At 41.2% G+C, this 13,679-nt stretch overlaps 1 protein-coding gene across 2 annotated transcripts in view; it reads right to left on the bottom strand.

The window, feature by feature from the left end:
* Positions 1–13,679, bottom strand: part of krt222 (keratin 222) — a 39,185-nt gene that overhangs the window by 17,705 nt on the left and 7,801 nt on the right. The window contains exons 2-4 of one of the 2 annotated variants that reach the window (XM_042219587.1): positions 12,057–12,597; positions 9,508–9,711; positions 3,424–3,506 (exon numbers count right to left, since the gene is read on the bottom strand). In XM_042219587.1, the coding sequence (XP_042075521.1) occupies positions 3,424–3,506; positions 9,508–9,711; positions 12,057–12,062 (293 nt within the window). In that variant the 5' untranslated portion in view covers positions 12,063–12,597. Of the gene's footprint in view, positions 1–3,423; positions 3,507–9,507; positions 9,712–9,933; positions 11,261–12,056; positions 12,598–13,679 lie in introns of those variants that run through there. The other variant, XM_005919260.3, reaches the window with a different exon arrangement.

Raw genomic sequence — 13,679 nt, forward strand, 5'->3', positions numbered from 1 at the left:
TGAATCTGCCAGTAGTCTGGCAATTTTGCAGCGGAGGTATGTTCAAAGTCATGTTTTATTTATCGCTCCGGCTCGAGACCGAGCTAATTTAGCAACTGAAATGACTGAGTAGGGCAATTTGAAAGTAAACTAAGAAAACACCCCAGAAATTCTTATCATTGGTCCAGACAACATGGAGGAAGATTGCAGAGAAGGTTGATGTGACAGGCTGAGACAGAGACAGATGATCCCTAAAGAGACCAGGCAGGAGGAGGAAGAAGAGGGCGACGATGACAACACGACAACCATTTTTGAGAAACATGTAAATAATGTCACCCGATCCCTGGTACTACCACCTGAGGGTCGGTATAATACACACTGAGTTTTAGCACTCAGTTTTTCCTCTTGGACAGATTTTTGTAAAGCTCTTTTACAAGCTATTAATCAAAAATCGATCAATAGACTTCAAATCACTCAAAATGCAGCAGTAAGACTTTTTTCAGGAACTAATGAAAGTGTCTAAAAATATTACACAGATTTTACTGACTCTACACTGGCTGTTCATTAGTTTTACAATTGTTTCCAAGATTTTGCTTCTTACTCTTAAAGCTCTTTGTGGCCTTGTTCCAGAATACACTGGAACCTTGTGCCAACCAGTGCATGGCCCGAGATCCTCAGGCAGGAACCAGTTAACTGCTCCCACCTCACACTTAAAGACAAAAGTAAATTCAATTAAATTTAATTCAATTTTAATTTTATAGCGTGAAATCAAATCTATCGCCACAAGGTGCGTTTGTAAGGTAAGGACCCGATAATAAAGAGAAAACCCAAACAATCAGACGACCTCCTGTGGTGACATACTTGGCGACAGTGGGAAGGAAAAACTCCCCTTTAAAAGAAAGAAACCTGTTAAAACCTCTGCCACAATTCATTTGGTTCAACGGAAAGAAAACTAGACAGAAGATGAATCTCAACAGGGAGCTAGTTCCACAGAAGGGCGCTGTGGCCCCTCCCTGAGCCTGATTCTGTTGGAGGTTTCTTCCTGTTAAAAGTGAGTTTTTCCTTCCCACTGTCGTCAAAGTGCTTGCTCATAGGGGGTCACATGATTGTTGGATTTTTCTCTGTATGTATTATTGTAGGGGCTACCTTACAATATCAAGCGCCTTGAGGCGACTGTTGTTGTGATTTGGTGCTGTGTAAATAAAATTGAATTGAACTGAACTGAGAAAGGACCCAAGTGCAGGCACTGACAAATGACGTATTGCGAGTGAGCTTTAATTACAGTGGGGAAAACGAAACAAACAAAAGCTGAACATGGCAGCAACTAAACTGAAACAAAACCTAAACTGGGTGAAACTAAAGTGATACAAAGGAACAAAAGCCTGGGACTAGAAACTCGGGACATAAAACATAACAACCTGAGACATGGAGCCTGGAACACAGAGAAATGCAACAGGTAACGCACAGAGAGGAAGACACAGGGCTTAAATACACAGGCAGGACAATGAGAGGATGGTGAACAGGTGGGAACACAGCTGGGACAAATCAGACATAATAAGACAAAGGAAGCAAAGCAGAATACACTAACATAAGACAAGGACTATCAAAGTAAAACAGGAAGCATGAGACATTCGCAGAGACGCAGACTCAGAGACACGGACTAGACACTGAGACATGACTGACATGATGCACTGTGGAACACAGGGAAGACACAGTGAGCGAAACTAGGAGATAGAACAACAAATATAGTATAAACACAAACCCAGCCATGAATAACAAATAATCGAGGAATATAACTTAATCAAACACAAAACACTGGGTCACAGACTCAATGCCATGACAAACTGCAGTTGCTTCCTTCAAGCTTTAAAGACTGAGTCACATCCTATCTACAGCTTTCAACTCAAATCAATTTACTTTTATTTATATAGCGCTAAATCACAACAACAGTTGCCTCAAGGTTTTTTATATTTCAAGGTAAAGACCCTGCAATAATACAAAGAAAACAGAGAAAACCCCAAAATTCATGTGACCCCCTATGAGCAAGCGTTTTGGCAGCAGTGGGGAGGAAAAACTCCCTTTTAAGAAACCTCCAGCAGAACTACGCTAAGGGAGGGGAGGGGTGGGTCAACTGCTGCAACCAGTTTTAAGCCTCGTCTTAAAAGTAGAGATAGTGTCTCTCTCCTGAATCCAAAGTCTTATACTGTTTTCTTAGCCTTGGACAGATATTCTAAAAATTATTCAAAAAGGGGTTTTAATATGAAATCTTTATGATTTCATGTTAATCTTTATGAATATGAGATCTTTATGCCATAATTCAGAGTTCTTCAGAGTTCACTATCACAGAGACAGTATGTGAGCTATAAACATCCTTCAAAGCATTAAGTTTGCCTGTCTGCTCTGTTATCAAACCACATACTTCAGGATATCTCTGAATCTTCCTCTAAGTCTTATAGCAATGGTTCACTGCACAACATCACAATGTAGTGGTTAAAAGTGGATAATTACAAATAAAATCAGACCACAAAACTTTCCATTACCCTAGCCACATCAAAGATCCAGTTCCTGGAATAAACTACAAAGAGCAGGAGAAAAATTCTCTGTAGGAAACATTTTCATTATTAAAAATATCAGAGCACATACAAACATATGGCTAACCCCACCCAGTCACTCGAAGGTCAAGTATTGACTAATGCAAACAGCAATTCTAAGAATAGCTAGTGAGTGTCTAACCAGGGGCTGGAGTCTCTGGTATCAGCTGGAAGTTTTTATTTCACCCCATGACTGTGAGTCATTGCGCTGCAGAAATGATAACTAAAAGAGAAAAGGACATAAAAAGACCTTGGAGTCATCCTAGTGCATCATAAACAGACAGATGGTCAGGAAACTCGTCAGGTGAAGGTATAAAAGGAAGAGACGCAGGTATTTCAGCCGCTGTCCTTCAGGGGTTAACATCCGACAGCAGGCGGGAGATGTGTGAGGGAGGTAGAGGTGGTGCTGATTGTGTCACTCTGCATCAATACATAAGTGAAAGCGCCGACGCGGCACAAAGTCAGGCCTGAATTTGTATGCAGGTTGGCTCACAGGAGCGGGAACTGGCCTGAGTGCGATAAAAGGGGAGCTGGAAAAGCATTGCAGAAGGATGAAAACAGGAAGTCTTTTATTCTGAACTCAACAGCTTTGCCTCAAACACTGAAACATCTTTATTGGCTGGTGATGATTATCCCATATTAGCGCCTGTCATCTGGTAAAAACTACCAATGGTAGACAAACAAAACCATGTCTTTTGCCCACTGTGGCCGATTACTTTGGACATAAAATAGATGCAATAGGTTTATGCAATATGAAATCATACCTAATGCTAATTAATAATCAGAAAATTGTATTGATTGAGGAAGAGGAGCACTGGAGCTTCCAGGAAAATTAAAGCCAAATACAGCTGACCTGGCCTGGATGGCAGCCGCTCTGGACTTCATGCTGTCAGACTCTAAAGCCAGCTGAGCATTCTCCATCAGTAGTTTACCGACCTGACAAAGCAAAAAACAAAAAAACAAATAAGATGTGATTAGATTTGGAGGTCAAGGCAAAATCTGACCGGTGATTCTATACATACAGTTTCCATGTTCTGATGGCATGATCAAAGCTACAGCTCTCTAAGAAACAAATCATGAGATGAAAGTCACAAAACCTGGAAAAAGTGGGAGAGCAAGTCGCGGCAGTGGTTAGCACCGCTGACTTTTAGCAAGAAGGTTCTGGGTTTGAATCTCGTGATCTCTGGACTCTTTTGTGTGGAGTCTGGTTATTTTCCACATTATAAGGCGCACTTAAAATCCTAATTTTCTCAAAAATCAACAGTGCGCATTATAATCCAGTGTGCCTGATGTATGAATTCTGGTTGTGCTTACTGACCTTTTATGTGGTACACGGCGCTCAAAATCTGTCAACAATGTTTTAGTAGGACTTTTGTGAGCTATGAAGCCGCACTGCTTGATAGATTGTCAGAGCCTCATGGCTACTGTAGTCAGGAGCCTCGCGGAGTAATCTGGGTCCTAAACTTCTTCTACTTCTGTCCCAAGGTCAAACGAACACTGCGGCATCACTGGGAGTTAAAAACTGTCTAAATTCTTTCATCTTTAATAAAATGATCAGCGTTACTGCTTTACTGGATGTAACAATTAAGTTTAACATCCAGGCATCCATGAAAACAGAATTTATTAAATTTAACAGAGTCAGAAGTTAGCAGGAAGTTAGCTCGCTAGTTTCCACCTACAGCTCTTCTATCATTTTCAACATAAATGAAGACAGAAAACTAAACAGCAGTGACTTTTTTAGGGTTGCTGAAGTTGGGCTAGCTGGTATGTAATGATGCGCTACATGATCGCTAGCTACACAGCTATGTTAGCATAACAAACTGGAGGACTAACGCTAACCTTTTTCCACTCTGTAAAAGTTAACGTGAGGGTTCCCGTTGGTTACGAACAAATGCAGTTGCATGGCAGAATGCTGTAAACGGACCAGACGTCAGACAGGAGAACAACTGAGATAATCCATCCACAATAAGAGGTTAGTCATTAATATACTGCAACAACATGGGAATAGAGCAGCTGCCAGAGAATTCAACATTAATGAATCAATGGTATGGAAGTACGGAGCCCTGCAAGGGACATGGGAGAGAAAAAAATTACGATGAACTTTTGCGAGATCTCGCAAAAGACAGACATCTCCGAAAATGTCAGAGCACTTTTGCAAATATGTGATGTCTGGAATTCAACTTTTGCGAGATCCCGAGTTACCGAGTTACCTTTGCGAGATCTCGCAAAAGTTCATCTTAATTTTTTTTTCTCCCATGTCCCTTGTGGGGCTCCGTATGGAAGTGGAGGAAGCAAGAAGAATGAGTTGAGTAAAATTTGACTCATCTGACTGTTTTGTTTCGCTTAATGCGCCTTATAATCGGGCCTGCCTGATGGTCCGGTATTCTCCTAAATCCTGTGTGGGCTTACAAGTGCTCAGGCTTGCTAAACAGTCCAAAAACATGCATGTTAGGTTAAGAGGTGATTCTAAATTGGTCGTACATAAAGAATCTAAATGCATAAAATAAAGTGCAATATGACTTTGTGTGAAAATGTAAATGTGGCTTGTAATCTAAAGCACTTTGAGTGGTCAGTGAGATTAAAAAGGAGCTATAAAAATGCCCAACCCATGCTATAGACGCCTCATGCTTGTAATCCATCCTACTTTGCATGCCAAAATCCCCATATTATCAGACGCACACAGACTCTGAAAAGATACTGTTATGAATTAGGCCTATTCAGAAGAAAACAAAGCATTTGTACATCAAAGGTGATGCGATTGACTCGATTCAGCTCACGCCCTTCCTCTTTGTACTTTTTAAATATAAATTACACTAATACATCAAAATATAGCTTGTTGAATATAAACTTGATATATTTAATTTACAGGTAAAGCTAAAATCGATCCTTTGAGTGTTATTGCTCCTCATGTCACTTCTGCACTCAGAAAGCAAATCAGTGGTCCAGTTTGCACATCCTGTTTACATATTGTTCATGGGAGAGTTCATTTAGCATACACCTTCTGCAGGGATTTATATCAAATCCCACAATTTTTTATAATTTCTAATATTATTTTAATACAGCAAAGTAAAGTATAAAACATTGGATCCTTGTATTATATCAAACACAAATAAAAATCTTAACACGCCCTCATTCTCCTTTGTTTTCTTATGAGTACAAAACTTTTGAAAGAAGACACACCCTTGCTGAAAGAAAGCCAAAGATAACATAGACTATTCCACCATTTTTTTTTTTTACCATAAGCACCATTACAAGCTTCACTCATTGTATGGATAGAACATTACAATCCCAGCTTCAGACTCCCGGTGAGGATGTGAGTCAGGAGACTGACAACATCATGGAGTAATGTCTGCCCCGTCTCCTGTGATGTAACTAAATTGAGCACTTCTTAAGAAGATAAATAGAGAACTAATCCCTAACATTTATATGGAAGCACTCCCTGGATCCTCAGACAATGAAGTTGGCTGAGTTTGTCTGTGGTAGTCATGGGAACATGTGAACAACTAATTAGTGTCTGTCAGTGACACCTACTTATGCACGGTGTAAAGAAAGTGACAGTAAATCCAGGGAGCAGCTCAAAACCATCAGTTGAGTCATGGGAGATCACTGCTGTTAGTCGTCGACTCAGCGCTTCCGCATTCTTTCTGTGGCAGCCATCAATCGTGGGTCTCTGTGGCAGCGTAATGATACGGGCACAAGACATATCTTTCTATATCTGTGGCGAGGCCTCTCACAGTACGCAAAACATCTTCGATTAGTCTCGTTGATACCAAGGCTGTTACAATGATAACTAATGTTAAAGGTAAAAAACTTGGGCGTGTGGTTCGACATGGTGCTCTCTTTCAGGTCTCATGTAACAGAGACAACAAAGTCCACCTTTTGTCATTTAAGAAACATAATCACATAAGTTTTGTCAAGCGACACTGCAGAGGTTCTTGTCCATGCATTTGTGTCTTCGCGTATTTATTATTGTAATGCTCTCCTTTCTGGGCTACCAAAGAAAAGTTTTAGAGGTTTACAGATGGTTCAAAATGCAGCTGCTCGCATTTTAACTAAAACTGGGAAATCTGAGCACATTACCCCTGTACTGAGATCTCTTCATTAGCTACCTTGACAAGTTCAAGCAGATTTTAAGGTCCTGCTGCTCACCTACAAGGCTTCAAATGCACCTTCATACCTCTCTGACCTTTTGCACCCTGTGTTCCATCCCGTGCTCTCCGATCTCAAGACTCTGGCGTTTTAAAGGTTCCTACAGCCAGAAAAAAAGACTATTGGAGAGCGTGCTTTTTCTTTTAGTGCCCCATTTTTGTGGAACAACCTTCCTCAAGATATTAGGCAGGCATGCTCTGTGGAGGTTTTTAAAACTAGTTGAAGACCCACTTGTTCACCCTATCCTACATGTCAAAATTCCATGCCTTTTAGTTGTTAAATAATAATAATACTAATAATAACAATAATAAACTAAGTCTAAAAGCATTTTACCTACCTGAAATGATTATTAGCTAAAAAAAAAATGTTATGTATTATGTGAGTACAAGAAAATAATTATTAGAATATAATGTGTTAAATTGGCTTAGATGAGAGGGTCCAGCAATAGATCAGAGGAATAGGGAAGCATTTGTTTGTGTGTTTTAGTTTGGTTTAGCTGTAGGCTTGAGAGTGTGTGTAATTGTGTAGAGGGAAAGGAATTTATGGAGACTGGGAGTCTGCCTGTCATAAAAGGAAGCTACAGTTGGGGGTTGCTGATGCTGATGCTTGTACCTTTAATAAAAACTCATAATTGTTATAACTTAGAAGCAGGTTTGCAGGAGACACTCCACATGGGTGAGGAGATTACTTTTATGACCGGCAGGAAGTCACATACACAGAGACACATACACAGTGCTTTGACTGTTATGACGCACCCACACCTACATGCACATTCACTCACGTGCACTCACACATACACACAGGTGCGCACACACACTCACTCACGTGCACGTGCATACACACACAGACACAGAGTTTGCAGCACACCGTGGGGGTTTTATGATGGGGTCACTTCTATAAAGCTGTCTGTAACAAACAAAGGAGTGGAAGATTTGCAGAGGGACACCGGCCTTGCGTGTCTCCCCTTCTCTTGCGTAACTGAAGATGAATGAAGGTGAATAAAGGTTTTGTGAAAATGACTACTGAGTCCGGTGCCGTCTCTGGATGCCTCGAGGAATAAAAAATATATCATAACAGTTTAAAAACTAATAAACCAGAAGCTTTATATCTGCATGACATACATGTCTTTAGTATTTGGATTTTAGTATTGGACAATTGCAATGATTTGTTTTATTACATAATAAAGCAAAATCACATTCAGGAGGGGCCATAGGAGTCCAGGCAATGTGGATTGGGCTCTTGTTGAGGACTGAAACTGGCTTTGGGTAGGTGGAACGTCACCTGTCTGGTGGGGAAGGAGTGTGAGGTAGTTCTAGAGGTAGAGGGATACTGGGTATGGCTAAGTATAGTTAGACTCATCTCAGTGCACAACTTGGAACCAGTTAGTTGGAGAGCGGTTGGACTGACACTGAGAGGTGGCAGGCAGGGGTGGGTATATTTTTATCCCCTCGGTTCAGTGCCTGTAATTTGCAGTGCTTATAAGCTGAACAGCATCTCAATGTACCCAGTAGGGTCCCTGAGTGGAGTCCTGGAAGATGCCCCATCTGCCCTACTCAGGGACCCCTGTGCTCACGAGGGCAATGACATTGTGACCTGGAGTTATGTGACTGGGAGGAACACCATGCTCGCACATAAGGGTGCCCATAAGTGCACAGGGTACCAGGACACCCTAGGCCTCAGGTTGATGATTGGTTTTGTAATCATATCATAAGCTCAGCTGCTTGCTGAGGAGCACTGAAACTGAGAGGAGATCGAACCCCCGCCCCCCAAAAACATGTCGGCTGCAGCCCTGATGCACAACTTTCTCTATTTTGAAGTTAGCGTTACGCTTGTTCAAGTTTTTGTTCCATGCAAACGTCAATAGCATTAAGCAACACTAGCTAACCTTGAGTTGTGAGCTACTAACCCCAAAATGCTGTCTCGAGTTGCTCCTGGAAGCGAATTGACTATATTATATTATAACTACCGGTATATTATAACATTGGACTGAGTTTGGCAGATGAAATAAAAAGTAAAAATCTTGCTGTGTGTTTATGAGCTATTTGAAACTGTTTACTACATTCTATAATAACCAAATCATGTTTTATGTGTCAGTGAAATGAGTGCACACACACAGTGACAGCTAACTTTGAATATAGCAGTGCAACAGCAGCAGCCTTCCTTCTTTGGACATGCCTGTTCTCCAGTGACTTCATGTCATATGCCATGACACGATTAATCGACGAGCAGCATTGTCTAGTCGACTAGCTTTTCACATCTCTAGCCTTTAGTAACTCATCTGATTCCTGTGATATTTGTGATAAATTAACTTGTAGTTGTCAAATTATTTTATCAGCCGTGAATGAACTGTTGCCACATTCATGCAGCGTAGCAAAGTTACATCTAGCTTTCACATATTTAATTAAAAATGATCAACAACAGATTAAATTTGCGGTCCTTGTATGTAGTCCTAACAGGAACTTCAGAAATAAAAGGCAGTTCATTTTACAAACTGTGTGATGGTCTTAAAAACAGGGTGCCATTAACCACCTATCCTATCCTTTAACTAAACATGTGTTCGAGGCTGTTCACAGGATGCTGCATCCAGCTGTCATCGACACTACACTACACTAGACAATAGGCTGTGTTTTTACTGCACTCATTGTTTGATTATACACACCCACTCCTCTCCTGTGGCTGCAAGATGGCCTTGAGCTGATTATTATAAAGCCTGAGTAGAAATAATACTGCAGCACCACAATTATGTCAAACAGCTGTGAAATTTACATAACTCTTTATACCATCTGACCTGGGCACGGAGCTCCTTGACGGTCTGTTCCTGTTTGGACCAGTCCTGGGAACGCGCGGTGTTCCTGACCCCCCAGCTGGCTATCTGAGCCTCCAGCCGCTGGTTTTCTTCCTGCAGCCGGTTCACCTGCTCCAAGAAGCTCTTCAAGCGAGCATTCAGGCCCCACATTGTGTGACTGGAGTCCTGCAGCGAGTCCATGGACATCTGAGAGAGAGCGAATGTTTACAGTCACACGCAATTGCTGAGCCTGTGAAATTTTCATACAGTCAAATGACGCAGCTGGTGGTGCCTGTGATGGCCAAACCTTTCAGGCAGTACGTGACTGACAGGCGCGTGTTCACAAGAGCTTACAACTTTCTCTGCAGTGTGAAACCCACACGCTGCCAAAGGCGTTTACAAGGTAAATGTTTACCTAGTGATACTCACCTGCAGCAACGTGGCCTTCCCTGAATGAAGCACAGTATATGTAAGTCACTCTGTTTGCCCGGTCACACAGTCCACCACTCCTCACAGCTTAGCTGCATTCCTCCACAGCGAGCTGGAGAGCACTTCCCACTGTGTCCCAGATCATCGGCAGCAGGCCCCCGAGACAGAGCAGACAGGCTGCCGGTTGGCCTGCCGGTATCAGCGTTCGCTTGTCTTCAGGGTCAGTCACGGCAGGGACGTTTCTCCCTGTCCCACCTCGGCCCCTCCCAGGCAGCATGTGGGGTAAGCGCTGGACACTGGACACAGTGCTTGCATCACCAACGCTCTGGGGTCCCTTTGTACTCTCTGATCCAGGATTACTGATCTGCTTTCAAACAGGCAGCAACACAAGCTGCGGAGGGAATGTTCAGGGAGACACAGTGACAGGACCTGAGTGTGTGTGTGTGTTTGTGTGAATGGTCCTGTAATGAGAAGTTACATTCACTGTAATGAATGTGAAGCCCGTGTCCCTGAACACTCTCTCACTCTTTGTGCAGACTTGCTCAATGACAGCCTTGGTTGGATGTGTTTGTGCTGTCTGGGCCAAAGGTTTTCTCTTCCAAATATTATCATGTGGTTTTTTTATATTCCCTTGGTTACAAGGACTGCAGATACGCTTTCTTAACTACTGTTTAAGCAGTTACTTAATGTCATCTGGAGTTTGTAGCTTTCTGTTGCTTTCAGCGGACAGACTCTGCAGCATCATCTTAGACTTCAATAATATCATGGAAATGGCTAATGTGTTATGATAAGAGAGGTATGTTTTTTTAAGGTGGGGTGTGGTTCAAACACTCTCTCCTCTCAATGTTTAAGAGGATAAACCCAGTATAAACAACTGGGTGGGCCACTGTAACAACTAGAAAAGAAAAAAAACTAAAAACAAGGCTTGACGGAGGATTCAAAAGTGCATGTTAGAAGTTGATGGTGAGCGTGTCTAATGTCTGTAAGACAAAATCAAAATCAGCTGAACTCACATGAACTCACAAGCAGAATGACAGAGCTTTGTGAGTTTTTGATCAGATTACTCAGGCTTCACTGCCATGAACAGATCCCTAAAGATCAAACTGAGGTGTTTTTTTCCCACCCTGTTGCACATGAATTCATAACTGAAACTTGGCTTGTTTACCTGCGAATCTTTGGGTCAACTCTCTTTAAAGCCACAGCAGCCACCCAGGTTACTGCAGCTTTCAGCACTGCCTTTGGCATCAAAATTCTAATCATAGTATTAAAGATGAACGTTGCTTTCAGCTCTGAAAAACAACTTTGAACGTGCCCTGGGGGACAGCAATAAGGGTGACATTTAACTTACTTTAAATAAATAATTTTAAATAAATAAACACTGTAAAATTTGTATATGTACATGCATTCCTACCCCCCCACCCCCCCAACCCCCTTGAATGTCTCCCTAATTCTGAGGTCTCAAGGATCGCAAGTTTGCAGAGACAGAGCAGGAGATGTAAGAAAAGTGCATGAAATTAAACGACCTTGTGTTTTATTTCTTGGGCTCTATTTTTGGGACTTTTAGAGAAGAGCAGGGTTTTTTCCCTTTTCTGTCACTTACTCGTATCACTTTAAGGTCTGCTACATTAAAAATGGCTCACAAAGATGAATCAATTTTTAAGAAGATGAACGTTTCACTATACCTGGACACCTTTTTTTGTTTTCAAAGAGCCTTGTTTGCGGATTTGCAAATACTTGAGCTGTCTGGATTTGCTTGCCAGGCAAAACAAGCATGTTTGCTAAGAGAAAGGATGTGGGGGTACTATTACACACATCTGAGCTTCTTTGTGCTGCTGCAACCTAATATTGTCTCTGTCTAGACTTTCATTCTTTATCTCTGACTTTTTCATGTGGCTTCGCTGATGGTTGTGGGTGTTGTGGTTATCTATCAGCGTGGCCAGAAAAGACAGGAAATGGGTTCATGTATAGAGAAAAAAAAATCAGATATAAAGAGTGAAAGAGCAAGAGAAGGAGAATAAGTCTGTAACAGGACATGAGCTGTGTAGATTTTAATAATTAAACGCACACACACAAAGCACACTGTCTAACTAAACAATGCCAGACTTGTATGCCAGGACACTTACTGTCATTGCACTCCCACACCCTGTCAGTAAGATGGATTGGCAGGAGAGCAGCAACGATGATAGTCAGTTGAAATCCGGGAAACAAAAAAGCAAAAAATTTCCATGATTAAAAAAAAACGCTCTTAGGGCGTAGAAGGTGGCTCTGCTTTGGGTGTCTGTGACAGATGATTTTTGCTGCAAGCGTGACGGGGGAATGCCATCGAGCCTGTTTCTGGATGCCGTGTTGCTCCCTCAGACATCCAAGATGTGTTTTTTTATTGCACTGCATTTAACTGATGGGTTTAAGCAGGTGTTAACTTGTTACACAAATTTAAGGAGAAAAGGTGGAGGCGTTAGAGGTGGACACTGCCCAAAAAGAGAGTGAAAAACAAAACAAATCCACCCCGGATTATGAGTTTACCACCAAACAGTCTCACGAACATGAACTTTGCCTCTTCGCATTCCTCGACCTCTGTTTCCTTCGAGGGAGGAGGGGCAGCAACAGCTCTTTGATCCTTCTTCATGTGATCCCTCATTTTCATGAGCCTTTTGCTAAACGTGTCTGACAGAAAAAACAGAAGGAACCTGTTATAAACACACAATACCTTTCATCCTTTGTTTCGTAATTACTGCTTAAAACCAACTCAGTGCCAACAGTTTTTGTTCATACACGGTATCACCACAACAGTCACTTCAGATCTGATTTAGAGACTATTGTGGGCTAAGTCCAAAACTACAGAAAGGATTAACTTCGCATAAACTCCACCAGACTCTGCTGTAGGGGTTATGTTCAGCTAAAGCGTGTGTCATGTGCTTTTACTTGTGGTATAAAGTACACAACAGTTATACTTTAACCTGTGTTGGCTTTTATTTATACCTCTAACCCGCTCGCTCAGGCACCATAAAATATGTTTCTACTCAAATCACTATTATCAATCATTGTGCTGTTTAAAGTAGGGCTGCTCGATTATGGCAAAAATGATAATCACGATTATTTTCACTGAAATTGAGATCTCGATTATTTGACGATATTTATTTAACCCTTTAAGACCTACATAGAACCAAGTCCGCCAGAGCTTATATTATTTTTTACATGTTGTAGTGCCATTTGTGGGAGCATTTCAAGTTGCTATACAACTGTTATAGCCCATATTTTAATAATATGTATGCATTAAGTCATAGTAACTACATTAATTGCAAAAAAGTGCAATAAACTACAAAAAAATTGAAAATCGTTTTTTTACATATATTTCTACTTGGAGAAATTTAAGAGGTTTATCCCTCAAAACTTTAAATACAAAAAAGTTGCAAAAAATAGTTTACAACAACAGGAAATTTATTTTGAGTGTCTTCATAGTTTTATTTTGAGATACACCAATTTTTATATACTGCAGGAAAAACGAAAAAACAATCCTATGATGCAAATTTGCAAAGAAAACAGCAGTGCATCAAAATAAACTATTTCCAGCAGTGCAATTCGAGTTCTAAGCATCCCAGAAACTATTCAGAAAAGTCAAACATGACTTATAAAAACACCAGTATAGCTTTTAAGGCCTAAAGTAAAAAACTACATTTTCCCGAAAATGACGTCACTTCCGGTTTCGGGCAGGAATGGCGGACATGTCTTTGACTGTGGAAGTGTTA

The sequence above is a fragment of the Haplochromis burtoni genome, unplaced genomic scaffold (genome assembly GCF_018398535.1).
Source record: "Haplochromis burtoni strain Fernald_Lab_line unplaced genomic scaffold, NCSU_Asbu1 Contig_35, whole genome shotgun sequence".
Classification (NCBI taxonomy): domain Eukaryota; kingdom Metazoa; phylum Chordata; class Actinopteri; order Cichliformes; family Cichlidae; genus Haplochromis; species Haplochromis burtoni.